This window comes from Misgurnus anguillicaudatus, chromosome 22 (genome assembly GCF_027580225.2).
Source record: "Misgurnus anguillicaudatus chromosome 22, ASM2758022v2, whole genome shotgun sequence".
NCBI lineage: Eukaryota > Metazoa > Chordata > Actinopteri > Cypriniformes > Cobitidae > Misgurnus > Misgurnus anguillicaudatus.
In genome coordinates this window covers 32,835,096-32,861,390 of record NC_073358.2, presented here as the reverse complement: position 1 = coordinate 32,861,390, position 26,295 = coordinate 32,835,096, and the positions used below count along the sequence as shown (strand labels likewise).

General features: G+C 37.7%; 1 protein-coding gene across 2 annotated transcripts in view; it reads left to right on the top strand.

Moving 5' to 3' along the window:
• The window catches only part of camkk1a (calcium/calmodulin-dependent protein kinase kinase 1, alpha a), a 95,219-nt gene that overhangs the window by 46,317 nt on the left and 22,607 nt on the right, over positions 1–26,295 (top strand). For both annotated transcript variants that reach the window (XM_055199427.2, XM_055199428.2), the window contains exons 3-8: positions 10,479–10,526; positions 10,821–10,874; positions 18,869–18,920; positions 19,946–20,079; positions 22,236–22,272; positions 25,972–25,993. In XM_055199427.2, the coding sequence (XP_055055402.2) occupies positions 10,479–10,526; positions 10,821–10,874; positions 18,869–18,920; positions 19,946–20,079; positions 22,236–22,272; positions 25,972–25,993 (347 nt within the window). The remainder of the gene's footprint in view (positions 1–10,478; positions 10,527–10,820; positions 10,875–18,868; positions 18,921–19,945; positions 20,080–22,235; positions 22,273–25,971; positions 25,994–26,295) is intronic.

Below are 26,295 nucleotides of genomic sequence, written 5' to 3'. Positions count from 1 at the left end.
TTGACATCTGGTCAATTGCATTTTGTCGCAGTAGGAGCAGCAATAATTTGAAAAAAAACCCTGTGGTGTGTGTGTGTGTGTGTGTGTGTGTGTGTTTGAACTAAAAGCTCATTTCCTGTGATTAGTGTGCAGGTCATGTGGTGACCTATACAGTTTTACTTTAATAAGGTTTTTTCATTCATAGACAGCTTCAGCCTGCTTCTGTTACAGGATGTCTACTTTATTCTGAGGGAAATGTTTGTGCGTGTCTGGCTTTGTGTGTACAGAGTTGGTTGGGTAAAATGTTGTACCATGACATGAGCAATATTTATATAATGCTTATTTTATTTTCCTTTTGCTAGAAATAGCGAACACACTATTTGGTTTAATCATTTGTAAATATAATGTCATATGTTATTAAAATACATATTTATATTTTATTTTTGTGTAATATTGAACTGTACCTGTCAAAATTATTTGCAGCTGTGTGTTATTAGTTGTTATCTCGGAATAACTTACCTGTCGAAACTGGCCAATCAGAATCAAGCATTTTAGAGTGCCGTGTAATAAATTTAAATAATCTGACTTAAAGGAATAATTTACTTACTCTATATATGAAAATTGTCTTAGAATATTGTTACCAGTTGTCAGATTTTTTTTCAAATGTGTGTTTTGTTTTGAGGCACAGAAGAACCAATGAAATTCAGTGATATCGACATGCCGCCATGTTTGAACTAGGGGTGGGCAATAAATTGGTTTAAAAGTAATTACCCTTCCCTGAAAGGAAGCAAAATCCTCACCCCAGGTCAATTTTAAACGCACTTAGGGTATTCCCTACTGTAGCGCCACTTTTTGATGTGCATTCGGCATCACTTGCAAGACACTTTCAGTTGTTTAGCTTATGCATCAAATATAGCCGCATTTTTAATTCACTGCAGGTGCACAAGTAGAAATTATATTTAATACAGCTGCCGAATAAATGTATAGACCACTTTAGTTTTGGCTTTTATAATCGTGTCTACACGTTATCATTTCATTCCAGTGTCTGTTGACTTCCAAAAGCGAATCTCAGGATGTTTAGAAAGGTGGTCCTTGGAATGTTTTAAACAGTCATTGGTGGGCCATAAGTTGCAAAAGGTTGAGAACCTCTGCTTTAGCGGATAATGTTAGCAACACATAATAACCACGGACAGCCTTTTAATGGTAATTTTAATTTTCTTAATACAGATTCATTCATTATTGTGTAATTAGAGATACAGGCTATTAAACGATGGCGGTAATGTGATTCTGTAATAAATGTAATCTCCCATCAGATGTTCATATTCACAACAAAAAGAAAACGACACTGAGCCAGTGGTATTATTATAATTTACAGGCACAAGATAAATACACAGCACACCAGTTGTGCATTATAAACATGAATAAACATTATAAGCTTAAATACTACACAGTGGGGCATTTTAAAGCTTTAAAGTTGTTGGTGCAGCCTAAAGCACGTTAGCAAGGGACATACCAGCAGCTGACCATACTAATCTTTCTATATTAGTGGATTTTATTTGTCAAAAAACATTTAACTACATAAAAATACTACATACACATCTTGGTGTAATATGTAAATATTATGAATATAAAAAGGAAAAATCCCAGCTCTTAGCTTTTAACTCAATGTATTTCAATAGCACAATAACATGACAGTGACAATACGCATAACAAGATCCGCACATCCAGACAATGGTACTTTTTGAGGAAAAAATGGGAAAAGATAAAAATCATGTCTATGTCCAATCCCTCACTTATTCTATTTATATAAGGTTAAAAATACATATTTTGTCAATAATGTTTACAACAATGTGATTCCAAAAATGTTTTTCTCATATACCGTAATACCATCATACTGGCTGGAGAATGGAAAATACCTTGATATGAATTTTTGCTCATACCGCCCACCCCTGTAGTTTGAACACTTTCCATGGATATGTAATGTTCACGAAATAAGCTTAAATAATAATCAGGTTCTCTTAAAAATCTATTACTAAAAGTCAATTAAGAGAAACATTTGCATAAAAAAGTGTTCCTGATGAGGTGTTATGTTAATCTGTAGTACTGTGATTATCCACTTTATAAAAAGCACAATTACCCAATTTATTTAAAACTGAAGCAAAAAATTATTTACTAATTTTAAACTCTATGTATGTTTTCATAATCATTCTAAATTTGATCTCTAACAAAATTCCTATACAAAAATGTAATTATTTCAAATTTTTTTGTTAAATAATTTGTATTTATCTTTAAAGAAAAATTCCCATATTTAAGAGTTTATAAGCAGTGAAAAAAAATCTAGATAGGATGAAACGTTTTTCCCATTTGTTTGTTTGTTTGTTTGTTTGTTTGTTTATTGTTTGTGTGAAAGCAGAGGGTCTGTTCTTTCATTTGATATATTTGTATGTTTATATATGTTTAGAAGAAAATTTTCCTGAAAGGCATTTTGTGCAACTTTAGGGAAAATCACAACAATTTAAAAAATGGCTGACGGGGAATGAGTTAATGAGGGCACATGATTTTTTTTAAACCTCAAAATAATGTCTCGCACAGATAAATTGTTTATAAAAAACACTGCAATATTACATTCAAAAATAAGAATTGTCTTGTTTTGATTCCATTGGGATTTAATTTTTTTTTGTTCTGAAAAAGTAATATATATTTGGCATGAAGTAAAATAAATATTTGTGGGAAGTATTGCTTTAAAAAATATAAAATATGCAAATCAGCAACATTTACAGTAAAGCTACAGCTTTAACCCTCTGGGGTCCGACCATTTTGGGACACTGTCAGAGGTTCTGACATGCTCTTACATTTGGTCTTTTTTCAGTTGCTTTAAAACATAATAATGGCAAGTGTCTCATACCACTGTGTTCAGCACAAACTGGGCTAAAATATTATATGAGCTACATGTATGTACATGTTTGTATTTTTGAGAGAAAAAGGTTTATGCGTGGTTTTTTAAAAAGCTAAAATTTTAAGTCACTGATATAAGTCCACAAAACCCATACTAAACATGTTTTAACAAGACTTTCCTGAACAGAATCTAGTAGTCTAGAGTTTTTTCTTTAAAATGATGCGAAAATCATCCTGCCTACTCATTCTCATAAATCAGTATATTGATTTAGAAATTGTAAGACACTTTTTGTTTAGAGGGGCCGTATGCGAGAAGGATTGATTGACAGCTAGCAAACAAAGCCTCGCATAATGAGCTGCATAATGAGCTGCATAATGAGGGAGGAGGGAACTACAGTAAAGAATGTGAGGACAAATGAACATGTTTGTTTGAGGTTTATTAAGAAGTTAACAATATAATCAAAATAGAAATGAAGGTCAGTAGGACCCTATTCAAAAACTTAACTTGTATAAGAAACTGATAAACAACAGAGCTGTAAACTTCATGTGGCTCATGTTACCATACAACTTTATGTCCAAAGAGTGTGAATATGTTTTTCCACTTCATAGTTTACAGATGAGAGGGATGCAGACCTGTAAGAGAGTTATGAACAGCTGTTAGCATAAATTGTCCACAGAAATACCCTTACATACATAACTGATGGGTAAATGATAGCACTTGTAACGGTGGTCGCCTAAACTCAATATACTGTATAAAGAAAAACTTGGCCTAGGCGGGTTTCGAACCCGGGTCTACCACATGGCGGCCTAACGCACTACCGCTGCGCCACCATTTGGTCACGTGATTGGTGTCTTTCACACACCTAGGTAGACTGGCCAAGGTAAATTTATAATTTAAAAAAAAAGGCGAGTCTTCGTGTAAATAACCCGGAGCTCATAATAAAACGGTGTCGCGTGTAAAACTGAATGTATGGAATGCTTTGCATGTAAACAATATCATATTACAGCAGACCCCCCCAGTGCAGCATTACTCAAAGTTGCCATGAAGGATACGAAAGTGAATAACTGTGTCTAACACTGTATAGCAAACAATGAAATCCGCCATTACGTGATCACGCGTAAGTTACTCGTTTGTAAACAATGCGAACGTTTTTCAATCCGAGGCGTGCAGTCTGTTGAGGTTGCTTATGTAGGCTGAACTGCACAAGCCATAACATATTACATGATAGCAAATATAAATGAAGACAAATGACTTACAGTTTCTTCAGGAATATATCCGCCTCCATTGCGCCTTCCATTGTTCTTCTTCTTAGGTAACGTTAAAGATAAACGCTTCTCTTCCTCAATGTCCAGACATAAATGAAGATATTCCTCACGTGTGTGTATAAAGTTTATAATCCAAACATGCGCTAAAGTCTTTAAATCTTATCAAACATTACGCTTTGCTGGTTTGAACAGCTCGTCTCTTCATTACCATGTCAACAGCGTGTGGGCGTGACCGCATTAGAGATAATGAGCTCAGCCAGGAAAAACGGTACTCTCTTTACTTCAATGCAGATTATATAAACAGGAAATATTTGTTTTTGATAATAATTAGCCTGTTTAAAAGAAGACATTTCAGGCTTTCTTTGGATATGTGTATTATGTTTGTGTGACGAGTATTCGCGGAGTTTCAACTAATTTTTGTAACGTGATTTGAGAGACAGCCGGTGGAGACAGAAATGTCTGAATGAGCACCCTGTTTATTTTCTTTATTTGACAAAAACACAAAGATCTGTTGTTATTGTGAATGTACACTAATTAAAGAGGACCCTTCAGAGTTTCAAATGATGTCAAACACGTAAGTGTTTGATTATTAATGATGGAGTATTTTAAGTTGATTCTGCTATGATAAGGAGAAAACACGTCAAAACGCGTCCCCGCGTTTTTGGACCCCTGGGGGTTAAAGGTCACATTCTTTCTAATCCTATTTTTTTAACCCTCTGGGTTCTAAGGGGTTTTTAGGGCCCTGGATAAGTTTTGACCTGCACTGACATTTGTGTTTTTTTCAGTTGCTTAAAAACATAATAATGGCAAAAGTCTTATAACACTGCATTCAGCACAAACTGGGCTACTATATTATATGATTAACATGTATGTACATGTTTGTACTTTTGAGAGAAAAATGTTTATGCGTGGTTTTTGAAAAAGCAAACTTTTTAAGTGACTGATATAAGTCCACAAAACCCATACTAAACATGTTTTCCCTAGACTTTTCAAAACAGGATCTATTAGTCTAGAGTTTTTTCTTTAAAATGATGTGAAAATCATTCTGCTTACTCATTTACATAAAACAATATATTGATTTACAATTTCAAAGTCACTTTTTGGTTAGGAAGACAATATGCAAGGAGACTAGAAGCTCTTGAATAATCTGTGATTGACAGCTGAAGAACAAAACACTTGCATAATGAGCTGCATAATGAGCCTTTAGGCAGTAAGACGACGCCATTATTGTTACGTGTTTGTTTGTGAAAGCAACACAAAAGAAATGCCTTCCAATGCATGATCCTGCGTTAAATAAACGTACTGTGCAGAGATATACGCGAATAAGCGTAGATTTAAATTTATGTTATTTACTGGCAAGAGTTTGTTTAAAGTTGAATAAATTTTAAATATTAACAAGTCTTTATCTTTACAGAATAAAACTGTTAACACAATCAAAGCTTCAAAACCACGGAAAGGACAGGACCTTTAAGATCTTTGTGAAATCTTTTCGCACGTTAAAATATCAATATGACCTTATGTTGTGTCAGTCACGTTTACACACTGCCTCCAAATCTTCGTCCGTCATAAAAATATTCGGATTAGTGCCATGATTGTCAGGTATGATAGCCCATACTTGAACTGTGATCTTCCAGTGTAGTGAACTCTCTCTCTCTCTCTCTCTCACACACACACACACACACACACACACACACACACACACACACACACACACACACACACACACACGCGCGCAGCGGCAGCAGCCTCCAGCAGTGAGGAACTAAGAAAGCTGCCTTGCTCAAGTTAGCTAAACAATAGCTTTTTGTTATTCATCCATTCGCAGTGTGTTAATGTTGCAAAGACTTAATTTTGTATTGTTTTGCGAATATTTTTGCAACGGATTAATTAATACGCATCAGATACAGTGTGCAAAGATCTTAAGACTATTAAACACCTGTGTTAAGATTGAGATTTAAAGTAGTAATACATTATAAAAATGTATGGCTGAATTAACATGCCAAGTTGTAACGTTGCTTAGCGACCGTGAGCAACCTACAATTACTCCATTAATATATGTTTACATATTTGTGTGTGCGACTGTGCGTTAATGGATCCTAAAGCTGTTTGAGGACTCAGATCTTGATATCTGGATCTTCTTGAAAATTTCACCTCTCGGGTGTAACAGCAGTGTGAGAGGCACTCTGCTCTGAAGGAGCATCAGCTGGATGGGGCCTCATCCACTCTCACTCATTCTGTGATGTTGTAACAGATGAGGGGAAACTCTCACGCACCTCTCAGAGTGTCAGACTGAACCTCTTCACTTCATTATTAAATGAGTTCAACAGAGTTCAGCTCCTATGCTGCTGACTGCTGTAATTTAAATCTTTTTAACATCCACATAGCTGCTTTTAAAAAATAGAGAGAATTAGTACTTGTAAATGTTTAAGTTGTGACTCAGTTGTGTTTTTAACCAAAGTATGCATTTTTAGTGGAGTTTTTATAACAGAATCTAATTATCACAGAAGCTCAACAAGTAGAAAGTGATATGCACTGTTAATAAAACGTACATGTTTGGTGTTACACATAAAAGTTTTCTTTTCCAATTAAAGAAGGACTTGCTTGCTGCAGGATTTGCATGAAAGTATGAAGGGATGTCAACAAAATGAAAATCTAGTGTGACCGTGGCACAACCTTTTCTCTCTCTCTACCTGTACAGTATGTGTCACTCACCCACTCTCTTTTGCTTCCTCCAACTACATTTCAACTCTTTGAGTCACTGCTATATCTCAGATATCTGTCATGCTTTTTTCTTGTATAACTCTGTGCCTCCTTCATACAGTAGACATTGTCAAGCTTGTGTTTTGTGTGGAGTGAGTAAAATGTCACTCTGACACTGTTAAGCTACAGCTGGTTAGGGAACACAAAACAGTCACAGTAAATTGACTGTCAGATTTCACATACCTGGATTTTACTTCCGATTTACTTTGTTTTTTCTGCTTTAACCTTTCCCTTATCTTTTAATTTTTCTTTTATATTTCATTGTTAGTCTTTACCTACAATACGCTCTCTTTCTGTGAAATATTTGAGAAATTCTGTATACATTGTCCAAAGTTCATACTGGAATATTTGGGGTTAGTCTAATTTTAAAGGGCACCTATAATGCAAAATCCACGTTTACAAGGTATTTGGACATAAATGTGTGTTGGCAGTTTGTAAACACAACAACCCTACAATGAAAAAAATCCACCCACACCTTCTTTTTTTTAATCCCCATTAAACCAAAGCAGTCTCTCATTGGACATGCCATTTAGATTTTCTTATCAATGTGATGTCACACTGATAAAGCCCCGCCCACAACCACAAACTGAAAGTTCTGCTTTACCATAGTTCCCGCCCTCAGCGATTTGTACTCTGTTCACCATATCTCAATAGTGAGATACTACTGTCTCAGGCTGTATTCAGGAATCAGATCAATTTTGCCTGAAAACACTCATTGTCTCTCTTGGTAAGGGTATACCGTTGTATACTGTACTGTTTCCAGATCTGATAAGCAAATTTGTGTCATTGACCAAAAATGTGGACATTTATTTTAACTATCTATGCGCGTGGTCTAAAGCCCACGGCACACAGTCTAAAAGGGCATCCGAATCCACTTTTGCTAATTTAACGACAGGAAAAATGGTTTGTGCGCCTAGTGCACAGTCTAAAAGAGTTGTTCCAATTGTTTTAATGAGTAATAGTCGTGTTTTGGGAGTAACAATAAACCAATGAGACAATAAACCAATGAGAGTCTCAACTCCCATCCCTGTTAAAAGCCAGTTGTGCTCGTTGCCGATTTCCTATCTAGATGGCGGAATTTGTAAACTGAAAAACTAGAGTAAGAATAAGCATTTAAAAATACAGTTTCGAAATAAATGCAATATTTGCATTTGTTTAAAGCAAAACATTCAATTACCAGGATACAGGTGAAGCAGCTCTGAACGCCTTCTAAAGTTCTGTAATTTGTCCTCATTTATGTCCAATAGACTCAATAATAATCTTTTACATTTTAATCTGTTCATTTTTCATATTTAAAAATGTTGTCATCCCGTTTATAGGCACATACTAACATGATCTTTAAATAACAAAAACAATATTGCGCCACTAACTATAGACTTTAGACCAGGTTTTAGTTGGGCAATGGCTTAGTTTATTTTAGTTACATCAAAATAGCAATGCGCCAACAATGCGCCCTGAACACACCTCATTTTTAGACCAAAATGCCCATTGGCACAAAAATGGGTGCAAATGCATTTGCTATTTAAACAATGTGGCACTGAACGTGAAAATTATATCTACATTGGGCTTTAACTAGCAAAAATGCTTGCATTGCGCATTGAACTGCATTGCACTGGGTGTATGATAGAGCCCCTTGTCCCAAAGGTTCCCATACAGTACAGTACAGCACACGCCACTTACATGTACAAATCCAGTCGCAGTATAACAATTGAAAACACAATATAGTAATATCTTATAAAGCCCAAATACAGTTTAATCCAGTATAATCCACGTTTAAAAAGAAAAAAGGACCAATCTGGAACAGACCCAAAGTGAAAAATTATTCTGTGCTTTAATCTTCAGCTGTCACACATAAACGTTTTATTTCCCCAACCGAATAGTTTCAGAAAGTCATCTCTCTCTCTCTCTTTTCAACTTTCCCTTCCCGTTTTTTTCTCTGTCATGTCCTCTCACCCTCATTCATCTTCTCTATTTGCAATCCTTCACATCTCATTGTCCTCAGGAGGCATCTCTGCCTTCACAGGAAGCGAGCGTGTGCTTTTATTTGTTGTGACAAGGCTTAGATGTGATTGAACTGTGCAGTATGTAGAGCTTGGGTACTGTAAGTTATAGGGGTGAAATCTTGTTGAAGCATTAAAGCTGCACAATAGCATTATCGGCTGGGAAAACCGGTTGTTGTTGGTTGATCGGAGCAGCAATTCAATTCGGGGACATATCACTTCTAAATAGAAGCTACGGGTGATTTTAATCCGAGCACATCGTATACACACATCCTTCATGACAGCAGATAGTCAAAACAAGTAGCTTTCATCACACAAAGAGTGTCTCATAAGGTCATGCCTTCTATATGAAATAATGGAGATATGTCTGCTCTTCTATACATCTATATTATATTATGATTAAAGAATCTGGCCTGTAACTGGGTCTTGTACAGTAAACCCGGATATTTTTAAGACCAGTAGGCACCTCAGTCCTTTCCCCTAGTTGCTAGTAATGGGTCGAATCCAGAGGTCATCATTTCGAGTATAGGTTACCTCAGATTCAAGTCAATTTTTAGCACATTTAATGTGTGATGTGCTCAAAATGTGATGTTAGGGGCGTTGCACAAGATTTTGGGCCCTATGCATACATAGGCAGTCCTGATGGACCCCCATGCCCCACCCCATAATATATTCCAGACTTTTCAAGGGCCCTCTCTTCCTTTGGGGCCCTGATAATCAGTACTGGTTTTACCCCCAGTCCGACGCCCCGGTTGTCAGAAACAAAACAGCATGAAGACATTTTGCTCTCTTAGCCAGGACACAATAATAATTATGTTGTTCATTTCATATTTTATTGTTACAGTGAGCCCATCACTCTAAAAATGCTGGTTTGTTTCAACCCCATGGTTTGATAAAATATTGAGACACCCAACTAAATAAACTTATGCCGGGTGGTCTCGCCTCAAATATAAAGATTTTTCAGGCTACTTCAAACCAACTGTTGGGTTTGTCCATATTTACCCAACCATGGGTTGAAAGAACCAAGCATTATGGTTAACTAGTTCCATTTGTAAGCAATAATAGGATCATATAGATTACAGAGAGTGACAGACAGGACTAAATTTCATCTCTTGTTTTTGTTTAATTTGGACCGTATGTGTGCATGTGTGAGTTTACTGCAGTGCAGGACTCACTGAGCATGTGCCAGCAATATTCCCCTCTGCTCTGGCCTTTCTTTCTCTCTTTCTGTACTTCCCTCTCTCTGTCTGTCTGTCTTTCTGTCTGTCTATTTCTGTATGTCTGAGCAGAATAAACACATTAGGTGCCGTTTTTAAGCATACAGAGATATGCTTGATCATCCATAGCAACCCTACTACATTCGCTAAATACACTTTTTTAGCTTTTTGCCACCATGTGTACCTTAATATTTGCAGTCATTAATATTTGTATGTATGTGTATGGATCAGTTAGATATGTATATTGTATATACTGTATGGGTTGTATAAGTTACTTGCACCAGGCAGGGCCTTTATATGTATAATATACAGTATTAATACACTGTCACTTTGTCTCTCTGTCTCTCTCACTCACTCTTAGGACTGCATCCAACTTAACCAGTACAAGTTAAAGACTGAGATTGGAAAGGTAAGATCATTTACATCATTTCCATATTGTGTTGCCAAATGTGTGTGTAGACCAATAGGGTAACACCCTTATTTTTTCTGGCTATTGGGGAAAGATAAACACCCCAAAACGGTCTGTCTGACTAATAGAATCTGATGACAATGATACAAAAAGTTAAGCCAGTTGGCATTTTTGACAGCTTGGCTCACATGTCTCGGTGTCATTCAGTCACTGATATTTACTGTCCTTGAGTGCAAGTCTCAGTCTGACTCATCTCACTGCATGTATGTTTTATCCATTACTTTTATCTTCAAGGGCTCCTATGGTGTCGTCAAGTTGGCATACAACGAGGATGATGACAGATATTATGTAAGTACCAATTAAAAAACCTTTTGACATTTGGATGCACTTGTTACATCATCTCTTCGTGGCCAGAGAGATGTTGTGTGATCATCACTGCAGACCTAGAGGAACTATATTTTATGGCGTAATAGCACTTTTGACTCTCATAATGGGAGAGGGAGGGTGTCACTGCGCCGAGTGCTATTACGCCATAAAATATGGTTCCTCTTTTAAATCCGCTTAGAAAAGCGCTACGTTTTATTTTGTACCACCAAACTTGCTCGTATAACTACTCGTCTTAAATAGGAAAAACGTTGATGTGTTTGGTCACTTCTAACTTTATCTCTAAATGGTACCATTGAATGAATGGGGCTAAGCTAAATGCTATCGAAGCGTCGCAGCGCGGTCCAGCGCCCACGCGCACACACACAGAAGACAGAGGGATGTATCAACAATTCTTAGTTAAGGTAATAACATATTTTAATATTGAAAATGAGTAGACTATTCCCTTAAGTGTCCATAAATGCACCACAATCTTTAATGTACGACAAGTAAAAAAGTAAAGCAAATCATATTCATTAATGGCTGTTCAGTAGATGAAAATGAGAGGTACTGAGAGAGGTCACATGGGATCATGGTGAGACTCCTTTAAGCTGACAAAAAGTCCACAAACACTCAAACTGGCTCTTGTCACAACAACCTGGAGAAAAAGAGCTTTCAACAACAAAGTGCCAGTCCTGTTTATTTCTGCCAGCAAAGAACCAAATACTTAGTTACATGAGAAAATAAAAACTGAATGTGTGTATGTGGATAATACTGTATCCATACACAGTAAGAATATACAGACACTGCTTCTGTGTCATTTGCTGAGTTTGTTTAAAATGGTATTGCAACAATGCAGTGCTTTAAGAAACATTTTACTGCCGCATCTCACAATTGCTTTTATTGTCACCATGTAGGAGAAGATTGGGGTAAATTGTGCCACTTTTACTGTTTATACATGGAATAAAAATAATTATGTTTAGAAGTTACACACCATTCTTTCTTAATGCACATTTAAGTTTTCAGCAGTAGTATCTCATAAATAATCTGCAAGAATAGCAAGATCTTTTCGAGCTATCAATCATAATGGATAGCTGTGTGAAAGCAAAGTCTGCACCAAAGTGTCAGGCACATTCCTCAATTCACATTTTCTGGATATCAGGACTAAGAATGAAAAGAGGGCAGAGCTCAAATCTCTTCATAAAGAGAAAGCAGAGTGGTTTTCACCCAATCTGTGGCCTTTACACTTCACTGACCTCACAAGACTGTGAGCAGGGTATTGAGGGGCTAACAATTACCACAATCTCTTCTTCTGAGAGGAGAAAATAAAACTGTCTTTTGTCTCTCTATCCTTATTCTTTTAGGATTTTTAATCAGTTTTTCTCTTGTGACCTGTAGGCAGCGTCCTTTATTTCCTTTCTTTGTCTTTTTTTTTCTTTTAACTATAGGTAATTGTCAGAACCATTCAAGAGTGACAAGTGTATTTGACAATATGTTGTAATGCCAATTGAGGTTTTCGAAATTTCTTACATTAATGGGTTTTCACGTCTTAGAAGTATTGCATTATTCTTACTGTTGGTTTACATATGACGCGTTTGAGGCGTCAAATTCACGTCTACCGTGCGTAGTTGGAAGCTTGAACATTTTGAGTTTACTCGCTTCATTCTCACGTGAAAGCCACGTGTGAAATTGTAGTCATCGAGACATTCACGCGGAAATTCGCGTCATGGGAGGTAGGGATTGGCGATATGGCCTAAAAAAAATGTATCACGGTAATTTCAGTTGTTTGTTGCGGTGACGATAAAAATTACGATAAATTATTTTCTTCTGTAAAATATCAGATTAGGTTATGTTTAAGTTGTGTTCCAGTGACTGTGGTGAAAAACATCACACAACAACAACAACAACAACAACACAATAATAATTTAAATCAATTACAAGTTTAAAATGTAAACACAGATTCTGTATTTATTTATACTCTAATGGTGCAAAAATAGTGCAAACAGGAAAATTACAACAGAGTACAACTGCAAATAAACCCTGATAAAGTAACAAACATGTTAAAGTAACCTGATAAAGTAAAGAAGTTTAGTGTGGAACAGTCAATAGTCCCTTTCACACATACAGTCTTTACTGGTAATTTACTGGTAAATTGCAGTTAACAGGTAATGTGTGAACAGAACCTTTCCGGTAAATCTGTACTCCCAATTTACCAGTAAGACAGTGTCACGGTCTTGTCAGACATCCGTGCTAGATGTAGGTCTGAGTGCATCTGGCAGGACCGTGGCAGTATCATGTTCTGTGTGGGGGCATGTGGAATCACATTGTGTGTGTGGCTTCCACATGTTCCCGGTGTCTTGTTGCTGTCGTGATCTTGCCAGACTTTAGTATAGGTTCAGGTCTGTGTTAGAGGGCAAGATCACGGCAGCATTGTGTGTACGTGGGAACACGTGTGCTTCACATCATGTATGTGTGACACGTGTTCCCAGTGTTTTGTGGCTGTCATAGTCTTGCCTGACCCTGGTTAGTATCCAGGCGGTATGTTAGAGGGCAAGACTATGGCAGCATTGTGTTTATGTGGGAATACGTGTTGTTTCACATCATGTATGTGTAACACGTGTTCCCAGTGTCTTGTCACTTTTACCCTACTCCCTTATGTACTCATGTCTTACATAATTAATAATGTTCACCTGTTCCCCATTGATGTGCTGTCTATATAATGCCCTCTCGTCCTCTGTTGTGTGCGCGATCATTGTTGTTGTAATCTTCATGTGTATGTGCTTCGTGTTTAGATCTGATCCAGTTTTGTGTTTCATCACAGTGTTTTTGTTCCTTTCTGTTTTTACCCCCTCGTGGGTGTTTCAGTTATTTATTAAATAAATCATAGTTTATTCTTGTATTTGAGTCTGCGTTTGGGTTCTCTTTTTGTTTTCCACAATCCGGTGTTAACCGATCGTGACAGACAGGTTGTAAAATTACCAGTAATTTACCAGTAAGTGCTATTTGTGAACGAAAAATATAGGATTACCGGCATTTAAAACAGACGACGTCAGACCGCACTGACAGCTTCGGCTTAGGGCCAATCAGAACTTTTTTTTAATATTTGACGCGTTTACCCCCGCATGTTTCCACACATGTGCTGCTTAAAAGTCGAGCACACCTGAAGTTAACATCCACATTTCTACACCAAAGTTGTTTCAAACAGCTTAACATCTATTTGCCAAATTGCCGACGTCCTTAGCACACTCTCTGTAATTTGCAGACGGCCCCTTAAGCAGCCTAGGCGGATATGCAGCGAATATCAAACCTAAAACTAAACTTTACCTCGCTCCTCTGTGAAGCCTAATGTGCAAACTCAGGTTCCGTTGACGCCGCCTAACGCAATGTTGTTTGGTCACAAGCAACTTCGCGACCGTCAGCGTTTGCCACAGATGTGAAAACAACAAAATACGGACGTGGATATTAAGTCATAACCCGTCATTGTTTACAAATACAACACTGAGCTCACCGGCCCCGCGCCACAGGTAACTTTCGCTTTTTCTCCGAGTTTACTGGTATTTGATACATGTGAATGATGTCTTACTGGTAAAAAGACGGAACGTCACTGCATGTGTGAACAGCACGTTTTTGTATTTACTGGTAAATGCATTCTGGTAAATTCATGGTAATAACAACAAGTATCTCCTCAGCCTCACGCCCGCCTTCCGCAATGTTTGTTTTCACTCCGCACGTGAACAGTGAATTGGGCGCGCACAAACCTCATCAACTAGATTTATCGTTGTTAACGTGAGGTGAGAGATTTTCATCGCGAGTATCATTTTTTGGCGGTATATAGCAAACGATAAGATATCGCCCATCCCTAATGGGAGGGGCTTCTGCGACTCCGCTCACTTCCTGTGATCACGTCACTACTACAGCAAGCTCCTGATTGGTTAATGTGGCATGTTTTTCCGCCAAAGGTCAGATTTTTCAACTCGTGCGTTTTCCGCGGCAACGCTCACTTCGCGCCATTGTTTTCAATGAGGCGGAATCACGTCTATTGCATCGCGCTAAACGCCTCATTCGCGGAGCGAGACCTCCAAACATGCGTCAATGCATCTTTACTTTGCCTAATATTGAAATCACTCGTGCTTGACGCCTCTACCGCGGCTGGTGTGAACGCAGCATTAGGATTGTGTATGGCAAGATGTGTCTTTGGATAAGTTGCGTGTCTGCCCTTTAATTTACCATACTGTGTACACAGTTTTTGTCACATGACCTAGTGACCATGAATTATACACTGTCAAATTTTTTTCAAAATATGTCCCCAAACTGGGGTTGTACCCTTTCAAAAATTTAGCTTTGCACCTAAAGAGTTCATATTAGTATACCTCAGAGGTACATATTGGTACTGTATCTGTACCTAATGTTACATTTTAGGACAATTTTAAAGAGAACTGTACCAGTGACCGCTGGGGTAGATATTTTGACCCTTTTTCTAACAGTGTATGAAGGCCTACAGTATCATTGAAACTTTTAGTTTTAAGACTCTGTGTTAAGCCTCATAATCTTCCACCTACATTTGTGAATGATTCAGCGAGTAGCAATGTTTTTCTTTAAAATTTGTATATTTATAGTTTATGATTCAGAATTGTTCCAGCTTTTCAAACTTTCAATATTTCACACGGTTCAAATATTAGTATTCATTCAGAGTAGCGTCCCAGTGGCATTATTATTCTGTGTTTGCGTACGACGTGCGTATTGGCTGATTCATCTAATCCCCGTAACAACCTGACACTTGAATTTCTGCAGTCCCTACAGCATGCGAAATCACAGTTTTGTTTCTGTGCGCTTACCTCTGACACGTTCATAAAACATTCATGTTATTTCAGCTCATCAGCTGTTCAGCTCAGCCTCCTCCAGATGACCTTGGGTGAAAGATGAAATGCATTTTACTTCATCTCAGCTTTATGTGTTTTAAACATCAGCCAGTTTAGAATATTATTAAGTGTTATTAATGAAGATATAAGAACTAGACAGATGATTTAAGCGTGCATTCAAATTACATTTGGCATTTTCTCCATGACAAAATGTGAAATTGAGTCATGAGAAACTAAAGGATGAATTTTGAAATGGTCTGCCATGTGATCATTATGAAACCTCATCTTTTCCACAGGTGCTAGAAACTGGCAGTAGCCATTGTATCACTATAATGAGCTGAGATTCAGAGGACATCCCATGTTATATATAAGACTCCAAATATTCAGTTTGCACACAATTTACATCTCCACCTTTTATCCTAGAAGACAAGATACAAGTAAAAAATCTGTAATTGACATTTTTAAGTAAGGGATCATGTTTTCCATTCAGTTGTTTACCCAAAACAATCCTTGACAGGGTGATCAGGTGTTGTGTCTCCCTGAAGGGATTTATTTTGTGGTAACAAATGGCTTTACATTATCCCGCTTATCATATGGCTACTTGCCACATGAGTAAATAATTAGTCCTGAAATATTGATAGGTAATGTTTTATTAGCTCGTTTGTAACAAATGCAAACCTTTCATGATTCAAGCAAAGAAGACAAACATGCAGTTTTCTTTAAGCCTTTGTAAATATAATCCCATATATGTTATTAATTAAAGAGCACCTATTGTCTAATTCACGTTTTTATATTTCCTTTTGTGTGTGTGTGTGTGTGTGTGTGTGTGTGTGTGTGTGTGTGTGTGTGTGTGTGTGTGTGTGTGTGTGTGTGTGTGTGTGTGTGTGTGTGTGTGTGTGTGTGTGTGTGTGTGTGTGTGTGTGTGTGTGTGTGTGTGTGTGTGTGTGTGTGTATTAGTACATGTTAACTAGGGGTGGAACGGTACACACAAGTCCCGGTTCGATTCGTACCTCGGTTCAGGCTTCACGGTTCGATTCACTTTCGGTACAATGGAGGAAAAAAGCAAAACAAAAATGAAGGCGGCATTTTTTTTAGCTAATCTTAAAAGCATAGGTGTCCTTATCAGTGTTATTTTGAGATGTCATGAATATGAACTGAAATGCATTTAACATACTATCTCGTATTTCAAAAATATATACCACTTTAAGTACTCTTGTACTCATCTTTCATACAAATAGGGGTTCAAATGTATTACAAGTGTTACCCAAATACATTTTTAAATTACATTTTTGGCCTTATTTCATATTAATGTACTAAAGAACAAAAAATAGGCTTGTAGGATGAATTAATAGGTGTGTACGACTTCACGAGGGGCTGCAAGAAACGACAAGTGGATGACGTCAGAGTAACGCGAGAGCGATTTGAAATCAGCCTCCTCCGCAAGATTTCTCGCTGTACTGACGCTGATGGCGCTGCGTAAAGTTTAGCACACTTAAAAAACTGAAAGCAGCTGAACTCGACAGAACTGCCCTGCGTATGCCTGTTGTATATAGCAGGACAATTTATCTCCTACTTCTCAGCGTGAGAAATACAAAGTGTGGTGTTTGAACTGACTGAAATGCGTGTTTGTCAAGGTGAATGCGTGAGACTTGAGAGCCCTGATTAGATGTATTTCCACTCACATACCTAACAACTGCTGAACAACGCCGACGCACAGTCCTCGTCTTTTCCACCACTCTCTCGCCTGTATTATTGTAACTGACTGGAAAACTGAAGTTTTGCCAAACTTGCGATCTTAAAGGGGCCGGCGGATCCTCACCACCATTTGCCATACTCGCTGTCGCTGCTATTTCACTCACTGGACCGTGAACCTGACAAAAAACTGCAGAGTGCCAGAATGTAGACGGTCTCTGATAGAGCGCATACATAGGCGAAGCTCGGCTGCATCGGCCCCAATCAGAGCTTCAGAGCTAAAGCCGGGCTACAGATTAGCTGTCCTAAAGAACCCGCGTACCTGACAGTAGTTCCGCATTACAGTAATTCTTTTGCACGCAAGTTTTTTTTTATTTTCATACCGTGTATTCTCCGTTTAAATTCACGCACCGAACCGTGACCCCCGTACCGATTCGGTTCGAAACGAATACATGTATTGTTCCACCCCTAATGTTAACTATATGCAAAATGTTCAAACCCCAAGGTAAACAATGACGCGACTTATAGTTTCCAACATAAACCTCTTTTCTTAGACTACAACAAACACACAGATTGTAGGCTACAGTTTACTTCCTGGGATTGGTGATGTAGACAAGACTGACATTATAATAATTCCTCCCAGCCTGTAAGTTAACTCCTGTCAGCATTGCATTATGACCGAATCTTTCAAACACGATAAGGAGCGTCACATTTCCGGCTGACATCAGAGGTATTCAGGCCAATCACAATGTACAGATTAGCTGGCCAATCAGGGACACAGCGCTTTTTAAATCCATGCGTTTCAGGAAGAGAGTGAAATCTGGAGCTACGGTATGTGGAAAATAATCTGTTTTTTAAACTGTAAACCATGCAAACACATTGTATTATACCAAATACACAAAATAACATTGTTTTTTAGTAATGAAATAGGTGCTCTTTAATGCATATTTACATTGAATTATTATAAGTATTAAACTGCTTGTGTCGAGATGACTCACGGTGCCACATTGAGGCTCTGAATAACGCCACTGACCAATCAGAATCAAGCATTCCAGAGAGCCAAGGACTACTGAACAGTAAATCAGCAGTTTGATGGGCGCAACATATTTGTTGTGAACCTGTATACAAAACTACAAGCTTTGTGGTCTGCCTGATCTCCTTGTCACTCACTGTTTGACCGAATATCCGACATCACTTTAGCAATCACCTACGCAGGAATGCTGCTGTGAGCAGAAACTTAAGTGTCCCATCAAGGCCAGGAGCAAATGAGAGAGCCGCCTTTGATTGAACTCTGTGAATGCTTTGATTAGCATGTTAATGAAAAAAGTCTCCCACTTTGTCACCCACTTTAAAGCCTTATACAGCCGAACGGAGATAAGCAGTTTGCAGAAGAATGCCTGTTTATTGCATTCGTTTCTTGTTTTGCAGGCAATGAAGGTGGTGTCTAAGAAGAAGCTGATGAAACAGTACGGTTTTCCACGTAAGTGTAGCCTTTAAGCTCATTTGAAACCAAATATAGGGTGAATTCAGGTTAATTAGGACACTTTTAACATTGGGATGACCGGCAGATGTTATATGGCAGATGTTGTCTTTTTGACAAATGTTGAGGTAGCTTAACAGCTTAAAAGTCCTGTTTTTCCTTATCCCATTTTTCAAACTTTAGTTAGTGTGTTATGTTGCTGTTAGAGCATAATTAGTACCTGCAAAATTATAAGCACAAAGTTCACTGCCAAGCGATATATTTTCTTTAACAGAATTCCCCTTTCAAAGCCTACAGCGAACGGCCGGTTTGGACTACAGCCCTCTACTTCCCGGTTGAATGACGTCAATATTAGAGTGTTTGACTAAATTGTGTGAAAAATAGAAAGTTTTTTTACATGTGAAACATGAACACATTTAATAGACCATTTCAGCCATAACAACATAAAACAAGCAGCTTTCGTGGTCATCACGTAACTTCCGGTAAACTCCGCGAAGAATAAATAACAACAAAGTCTTTTTAAAGTAGTTTATTTATATAACAAGCAAAATAAACAACACATAGATTACATAGGAACGCAAAACATTTGTTATTTTCGACAAGGTATTTGTTTAGGAGTTCAGTTTCAGCGACTAGTCAGACCATTAAACAAACAGAAACCGGAAGTAAAGCTCGGACCAGACGCTTATTGCGTCACCGCACATGCGCCCGATGAAACGGTCTATATTGCGCACCATAAACGCATAGCTTCAAAAACACAGGAAAAACGGGACCTTTAATAATGAAGTTCGTTAAAGGAGGAGCCTCTAAATGCCACCTCCGTCAAAAATACTTTTGCTTAATCCCACCCTCAGGCCATTCAAAAATACAAGTTTGTTGGTAGAATCCATTAAGAGTCTGATATAAAAATGCTAATTTACAAAAAACATGTCAGACGCACTCAGTAGGTTTTGCATCTGAGCTCTTCAAATATAGCAGCTTCCATCATTTTTATTTATATAACTTTTCTTTCTCTTTCTATGCAGGTCGGCCTCCACCACGAGGTCCTAAAGCAGCCCAGGGAGATCAGCCTAAAGTGCTTGGTCCTCTGGAGAGAGTTTACCAAGAGATAGCCATCCTGAAAAAACTGGATCACCTCAATATTGTTAAACTAGTGGAGGTCAGAATATATATCAAAATATATCTTTCTTTCTTTCTTTCTGTCTGTCTGTCTGTCTGTCTGTTCTGTCTGTCTGTCTGTGTGCATTTACATGCTCAATCTTTCTCTGATTGTGAAATAAACTGATAATGTTTAAGGTCATGTAAACACGTAAAACATCTTTCTTTTATCAGGAAAAGGTGATAAACGGCTAAAGCAAGATTTGTTTATAACTGATAGATTTCTGCCCGTTAATATTTTAACATTTCACATTACATGTAAACGCCTGATGTGCGCATGCAATTGCCAGAGCCGGATTATCCATAGATGGGATTTGGCGAGTGCCCTGGGGCACCAGGCAATAGGGGGGCACCAAGGGCTCCAGACTGTGACTAAAATGTTTTTTTTTACAAGTACTTGCGCATGTACGGGAACCCGTGACAAAAAATACGGAATGCACAATCGGGGTTTTTACCGCTCATTGGCATGAAGCATCAATTGTTTAATGTCACCATGTGTCAGTTGAATCTACCGATAAGTCTATGCAGCCCGGATAAGGTCAACACATCTCACTTAGAACTGCGAGAAGGGTTTAAAATAAGACATTGCAGAGATGAGAGATAAAGATAGTGGGAAAACTTTTAGCTTACATTTACACCAAAAACATTATAGATGAGAATAAAGGTCTACATCAGTGCCCAGTTAAAGGAATTTTCCATTTTCTTAAAATAAAAATCCAGATAATTTACTCACCACCATGTCATCCAAAATGTTGATTTCTTTCTTTGTTCAGTCGAGAAGAAATTGTGTTTTTTGAGGAAAACATTGCAGGATTTTTCTCATTTTAATGGACTTTAATGGACACCAACACTTAACACAATTTTCTGCTGGCGCTCCTAAAATTTTTAGTCACGGGCTACAGTGCTCTTAATGACGAAAAGTTAGTCTGGAGCCCTGAATGACTAAAGTTTTACTTTTATTTGGGTGGGGGGCACTTCAAATTTGGTCACCCTGGGGCACTACACTGTGTTAATCCGGTCCTGGCCATGGCGTATAAAAGATAAACATCACAAACGGAAACAGCATAAAGTAACACATCAAAGTCTGCTCTCGAATCATGCAGTTAATGCATGAAACTGTGAAATGAAAAACTTGAGTTCTGCAGAAATGAGAAGAGATAAAGTATAGCTACGGTATAGCTTTTAAAAGATACAGTATAGGTGGCCTTTTGGCAGTGATGTCACTCCCTTTCTTTCTTTATGTCTTTCTGTCTGTCTGTCTGTCCTTCTTTCTTTGTGCCTTTGTGTATTTCTATCTTTATTTATTTACTTATTTTTATGTATCTGTCAAATACAAAAACATACTGAACAAGGAAACGGCAAGATGCACTATGTTTACCTTCACTATCCACTCAATAACTGAGCTTTCAGACTAGTCATGCGTCTTTGCGGATTTTGTGGCAAGCAGAAAATAATAGCAACAAAATAACAGCAACAATGAAAATCATCCAGAACAAATATGTATAGCCTCTTAATACCCAGCTAATGGCATGTGGAGAGGAGCGCGATTGATTTCATGATGAAGAAAAGAAAGATAGAATGAAAGAATACAGAAGATATTTTCCTTCTCTCCACATGTCGTTCTGTCTGAGTGCTCTTCAATCACACCGGCACCCACGGACTCAGAAAAATTAGAGAAGCGCGGTTAGAGCGAAAGCAAGAGAGAAAAATCAAGCCAGAGCTTGATTGAAAAATGTTTTCAGGAAACATAAAAAGTCAAGCAGAGATCCTCCTACAGTCCAGTCATCACCCCAGTCTGCCTGCTGCTGGTTTGAGTAAGGATTGTGTGCTCATTTGCTTTTATGCTTACAGTATTATAAAAAGAAATCATTTTTTAAACTCATATTTTAATAATTCATATTTGTTTTGCTTCGTCCAACCTGTTTATGCATAAAGTGTGCTTAAAGTTTAACATTGTCAATGGTGAACAAGGAATTCAAAGTCCCTATTAAAACTCCCCTAGATCTCCCTGTGCTGTTTTTAAGCACTCTTAAATAAAATCACATGTAATGTGTCCTCATATACACAAGCATGAATAGTTTTTGAGAACATACTATACAGTGTTATAAAGTACCTAAAGCAGTTAATGTTTGTAATAACCCTTTTACTGTATTTTAGGTGCTGGATGATCCAGCGGAGGACAATCTACATATGGGTATGTTTTTTATGTTGTCCATATATAGTTAGTGATAAAGTGCCACATGCATTTGCAAAAAAAGATTTAGTGGGTGTTTTTATAAACCAGGTTATATATCACATTTCATCATTTTGAAACGTATTGCATCTATTATCCCCATATTTTAACTAGCAGCATTTACACTGTATTTCCATGTCGCCAAACTCTTTCCTCCAAAGATGCGTCCATAAAAATATTTAATTGGAGACAGTCGCCATGCCCTGGTCACTTTGTCTCTACAAACTTCCTCGAGTGTGAACGCACCTTTGCAAACATGTTGTAATAAGATAAAAAGTTTTTCATGAAAAGCTGTATCTAATAGATCAAACGGTGCAGTCTATCTTCCTAATGGGCTGAAGTGAGATTCTGTAGCGTGTCATGTAAGACTGCGGCTGGTCTGACTCATACTGCAGAAATGAATATAAAGTATCTGTTGCTGTCGGCTGATGGACTGGCACACGGTCCTGACTGACTTCACACCACTGAGCAATGGTGTGAATAAAAGCACGACACCATGCTTCTCTGTAAAAAGAGTTCATTTTGACTAAGCGGGGGTCAGTGGAGTTTGAGACACATGAGGAATGGTTTTTTTAGGTTTCGAAAAAGTGCTGTGATTTTTCATTTGCTTAAAGGAGCAGATTACACAAAAATGAACAAAATTTTACTTGATAAAATCTCATATGTTATTAAAGCATTTTTATATTGAATTAAATTATAAGTATTAAACCGCACCTTTCAGTACCCGGATGGGATTGTGTTATTAATTTCAGGCAGTTACTATCTGGGAATAACAAAACTTGGAATGTTTCCACCAGGGCTGTAACGATAAATCGCGTGTCCCATTAAAAAGTCATGTCTAAAATCGATTCTGAATCGCAAGGCTGCGATTTTGTGTTTCATGCGCAGCTTGTGCGTGTACTATGGCGTTTTGGTCAGTGAGAAGTCCTTATCAATCTAAAATCATTACGAGTCTAAGTCGTTTATGATTTGCATTTAAAAAAAGCAACACTCGTTAAACAAAATTATTCAAAATATTCTTTATCATCATGAATACCTGAAACAATTTGAAGAACGGCAATATAAATATTCTTCTAGACATTTCCTGGAATAGCATTTGTAATGCTACTTCTTCTGTGGCACAAATGGAGTTTCTGCACGAGAGCGCCCTCTGGCTTTTGGATGTGCTGGGATTTCACCATAATTCATTAAAATTCATTCATTGAGAAAACACACATTTGCAAGATTAATCGTTACAGCCCTAGTTTCCACTGGCTGATCAGAAACAATCATTCCAGAGCGATGTTTAATAATACAAATTATAGGGGAGAACCGGGGCGAAAGTAACTGGGGATGAAAGTAACAAAGCGATTTTCTCCGAGCCCTGATAACATTTTCATTCCAAACTATGACAGCATCTTTAGCACGCAACCCTTGATAGAGCTGACAAATATTGCGTTATTTCCTAAACGTTTTGCGTGTGTAGGTCCGAAAAGCTGTTTGCGATCATGATAAGTAAATTCCTAAAGCGGTAATTTTTTTCTTATAACGCGTTGCGTTTCTCGTTTCATGTGTTAAAGTACTGATCAATCTACAGGTTATTTAGTGCTCTAAAGGGCGATTTATAGTTGTGCGTAAGTTCTACGCCGTAGCTACGGCGTAGGCTATCCGTAGCCTGTGCGTAGCTCTGCGCAGCCTGACGTGCACCTCGCAAAATTTTTAACAGCGCGTCAGATCTACGCGGACCACAAGCGCTGTGATTGGTCCACCAGAACCCCTCCCATCAGGTAAAAAAACTGCGTCGTAGATATTTCCGTTTGCGACGGTGACAACAAAGATGAGCAAACTTGAGGAGTGATTTAACTTAAACTGCAACAAAAGTCACTGTTTATTTACTTCCATCATTGCTGGTCTTCTCAAAACATACACAACAAGTTGCTGTTTCTTCTTCGTTTGTGGGTTAACTTGCCAAGCTTCTTCTTCTCTGACGGTCGCGCTGCTACTGTGGTTACACGCGTGGATACTGCCTACCAGCGGTTTGCGTGTGTGTTTGCACGTCGAAGCGGAGGACGACGCAAAAGTATAAATGGAAACCGACGCGGAACCAACGTTGTCCCGGCTACGCCGTAGGACCTACGCACGACTATAACGAGCCCTTAACACAGTAGTTCTCAACTCCAGTCCTCGGGCCCCCCCTCCCAGAACATTTTAGATGTCTCCATATATAAAATACCTGATTCAGTTTATCAGCTTGTAAGTATGTTAATTAAGGAAACCTTTAAATATTCTGGCAGGAGCCTGGTGAGTGGATTCAGGTGTTTCATATAAGGAGACATCTAAAATATTCTGGGGGGGGGGCTGGAGTTGAGAACCACTGCTCTAACACATCCTGAAGTTCAAAGTTTTTCCAAATGAAAGTAAATCTGGTTTAAGTGTCAGGGGTTCCTGTCGGAATGAAAGTAACATTTGTTACTTTTGTCCAACTGCTAATACTGTTGCATTATGTTAAAATGTATATTATTCTAATTTGATTTAATTTAATTTTATCATTTTGTGATTAATTATTTATAAATGACAATATATGTTTGCAGTTACATATAAACATGGTCATAGTCATGTATATTTACTAAAAACAAGTGTAACACAAACATCTATCTTGTTTTGTTGTGTTACTTTCGTCGTTTTACATTTGTTCAAGATTTCACCTGCTATTGATAGATTACACTTGTGAGTTATTGACCACAGCAAAAATATATCTCTGTCTATAACATTATCTTTCAAAAGGACGTTTTTTTGAAAAATTTTTACTTTCGCCCGTTCTCTCTCCTACCATAGGGCGGTTGAATGCTTTATTCTGATTGGCTGAGAAATGTCCAACGGGTATGCGTTATTTTTTGATAAGCGCACACCTAATCTGTCAAATGTCTTAAAATAAACACCAGATCAATGTCTGTGGTAACTGTGGTATAAGCCGAATAAGCAAATAATGCTCACCGGCTGTGTAACCCTTCGCGTTCTGCCGCATTACCACCCTTGGGTGTGCATTATTTATGAATAATTCAATGGATCTTTGTCTATTATTCCTTTAACCCTTTAAGCGTCACCCCACCCTATTGAGTTAAGTCTACACTCTTGGAGCTTTCAAACAATATACAGTTTATCATGATTAGATAAGAATTCATATGCAAACATTGAAGTAAATGTAGTCGTCCTGCTGGTGGGACAGTGACATTTAGCAGAAAAAAAATGTTTTGAGGCACACTCTTCATAAATAAATCAATTACTCTCCCTACATAATTTATTTTATAAAACACTGTTGAAATGTCTATTCTGGAGGCTTAGACCTTTCCAACGATATATAGTTTGTAGTGATAGATTAAAATTTACATCAACAATATTAATGCAAACATAGGTGTCCCATATTCGTAAAAACAGTTTAATAATGTATGACATCAGACAACTTTGAATACAATATACAAGACATGTGGACAGGTTTTGTTTTTTGTCCTTTTGGAGTTCTACAGTAAAGTGCAACATAATAATTCTTCTAAATTCACATTTGTGTTCTCTAAAATAAATAGCTACACTGTTCCTTTAAGCCATAATGGATTTGCCAATAACAGAATAAATCGTCTCTCGCTTTTCTTTAATAATTTGCTTTTCTTTCTTCTCTTCCTACAGTGTTTGAGTTGATGCAGAAGGGGTGAGTATTCAGTGTGTCCACTCAGACCTCTATTGTGAATAATTGATGCTTTTCTCCTTCCTCTTTTGTTCTATTAATCACTCCATCCCTCCTTCAACGTCAGCTCGTCTTGCATATCTGTCATTATTTAGGTCAGTCTCTCTGTTTCCCTCTTTCCTCTCTTAATCCAAAGGGATTAATTAAACGCTTTTAGTATCACTTTCTCACTTAACTTTAATTACCATCTTTTATTCTGCTCTTATTTTGTTATTTTGTCATTGATTTACTTTTATTTTATCTCTTTACATAAAAATAATTGTGTA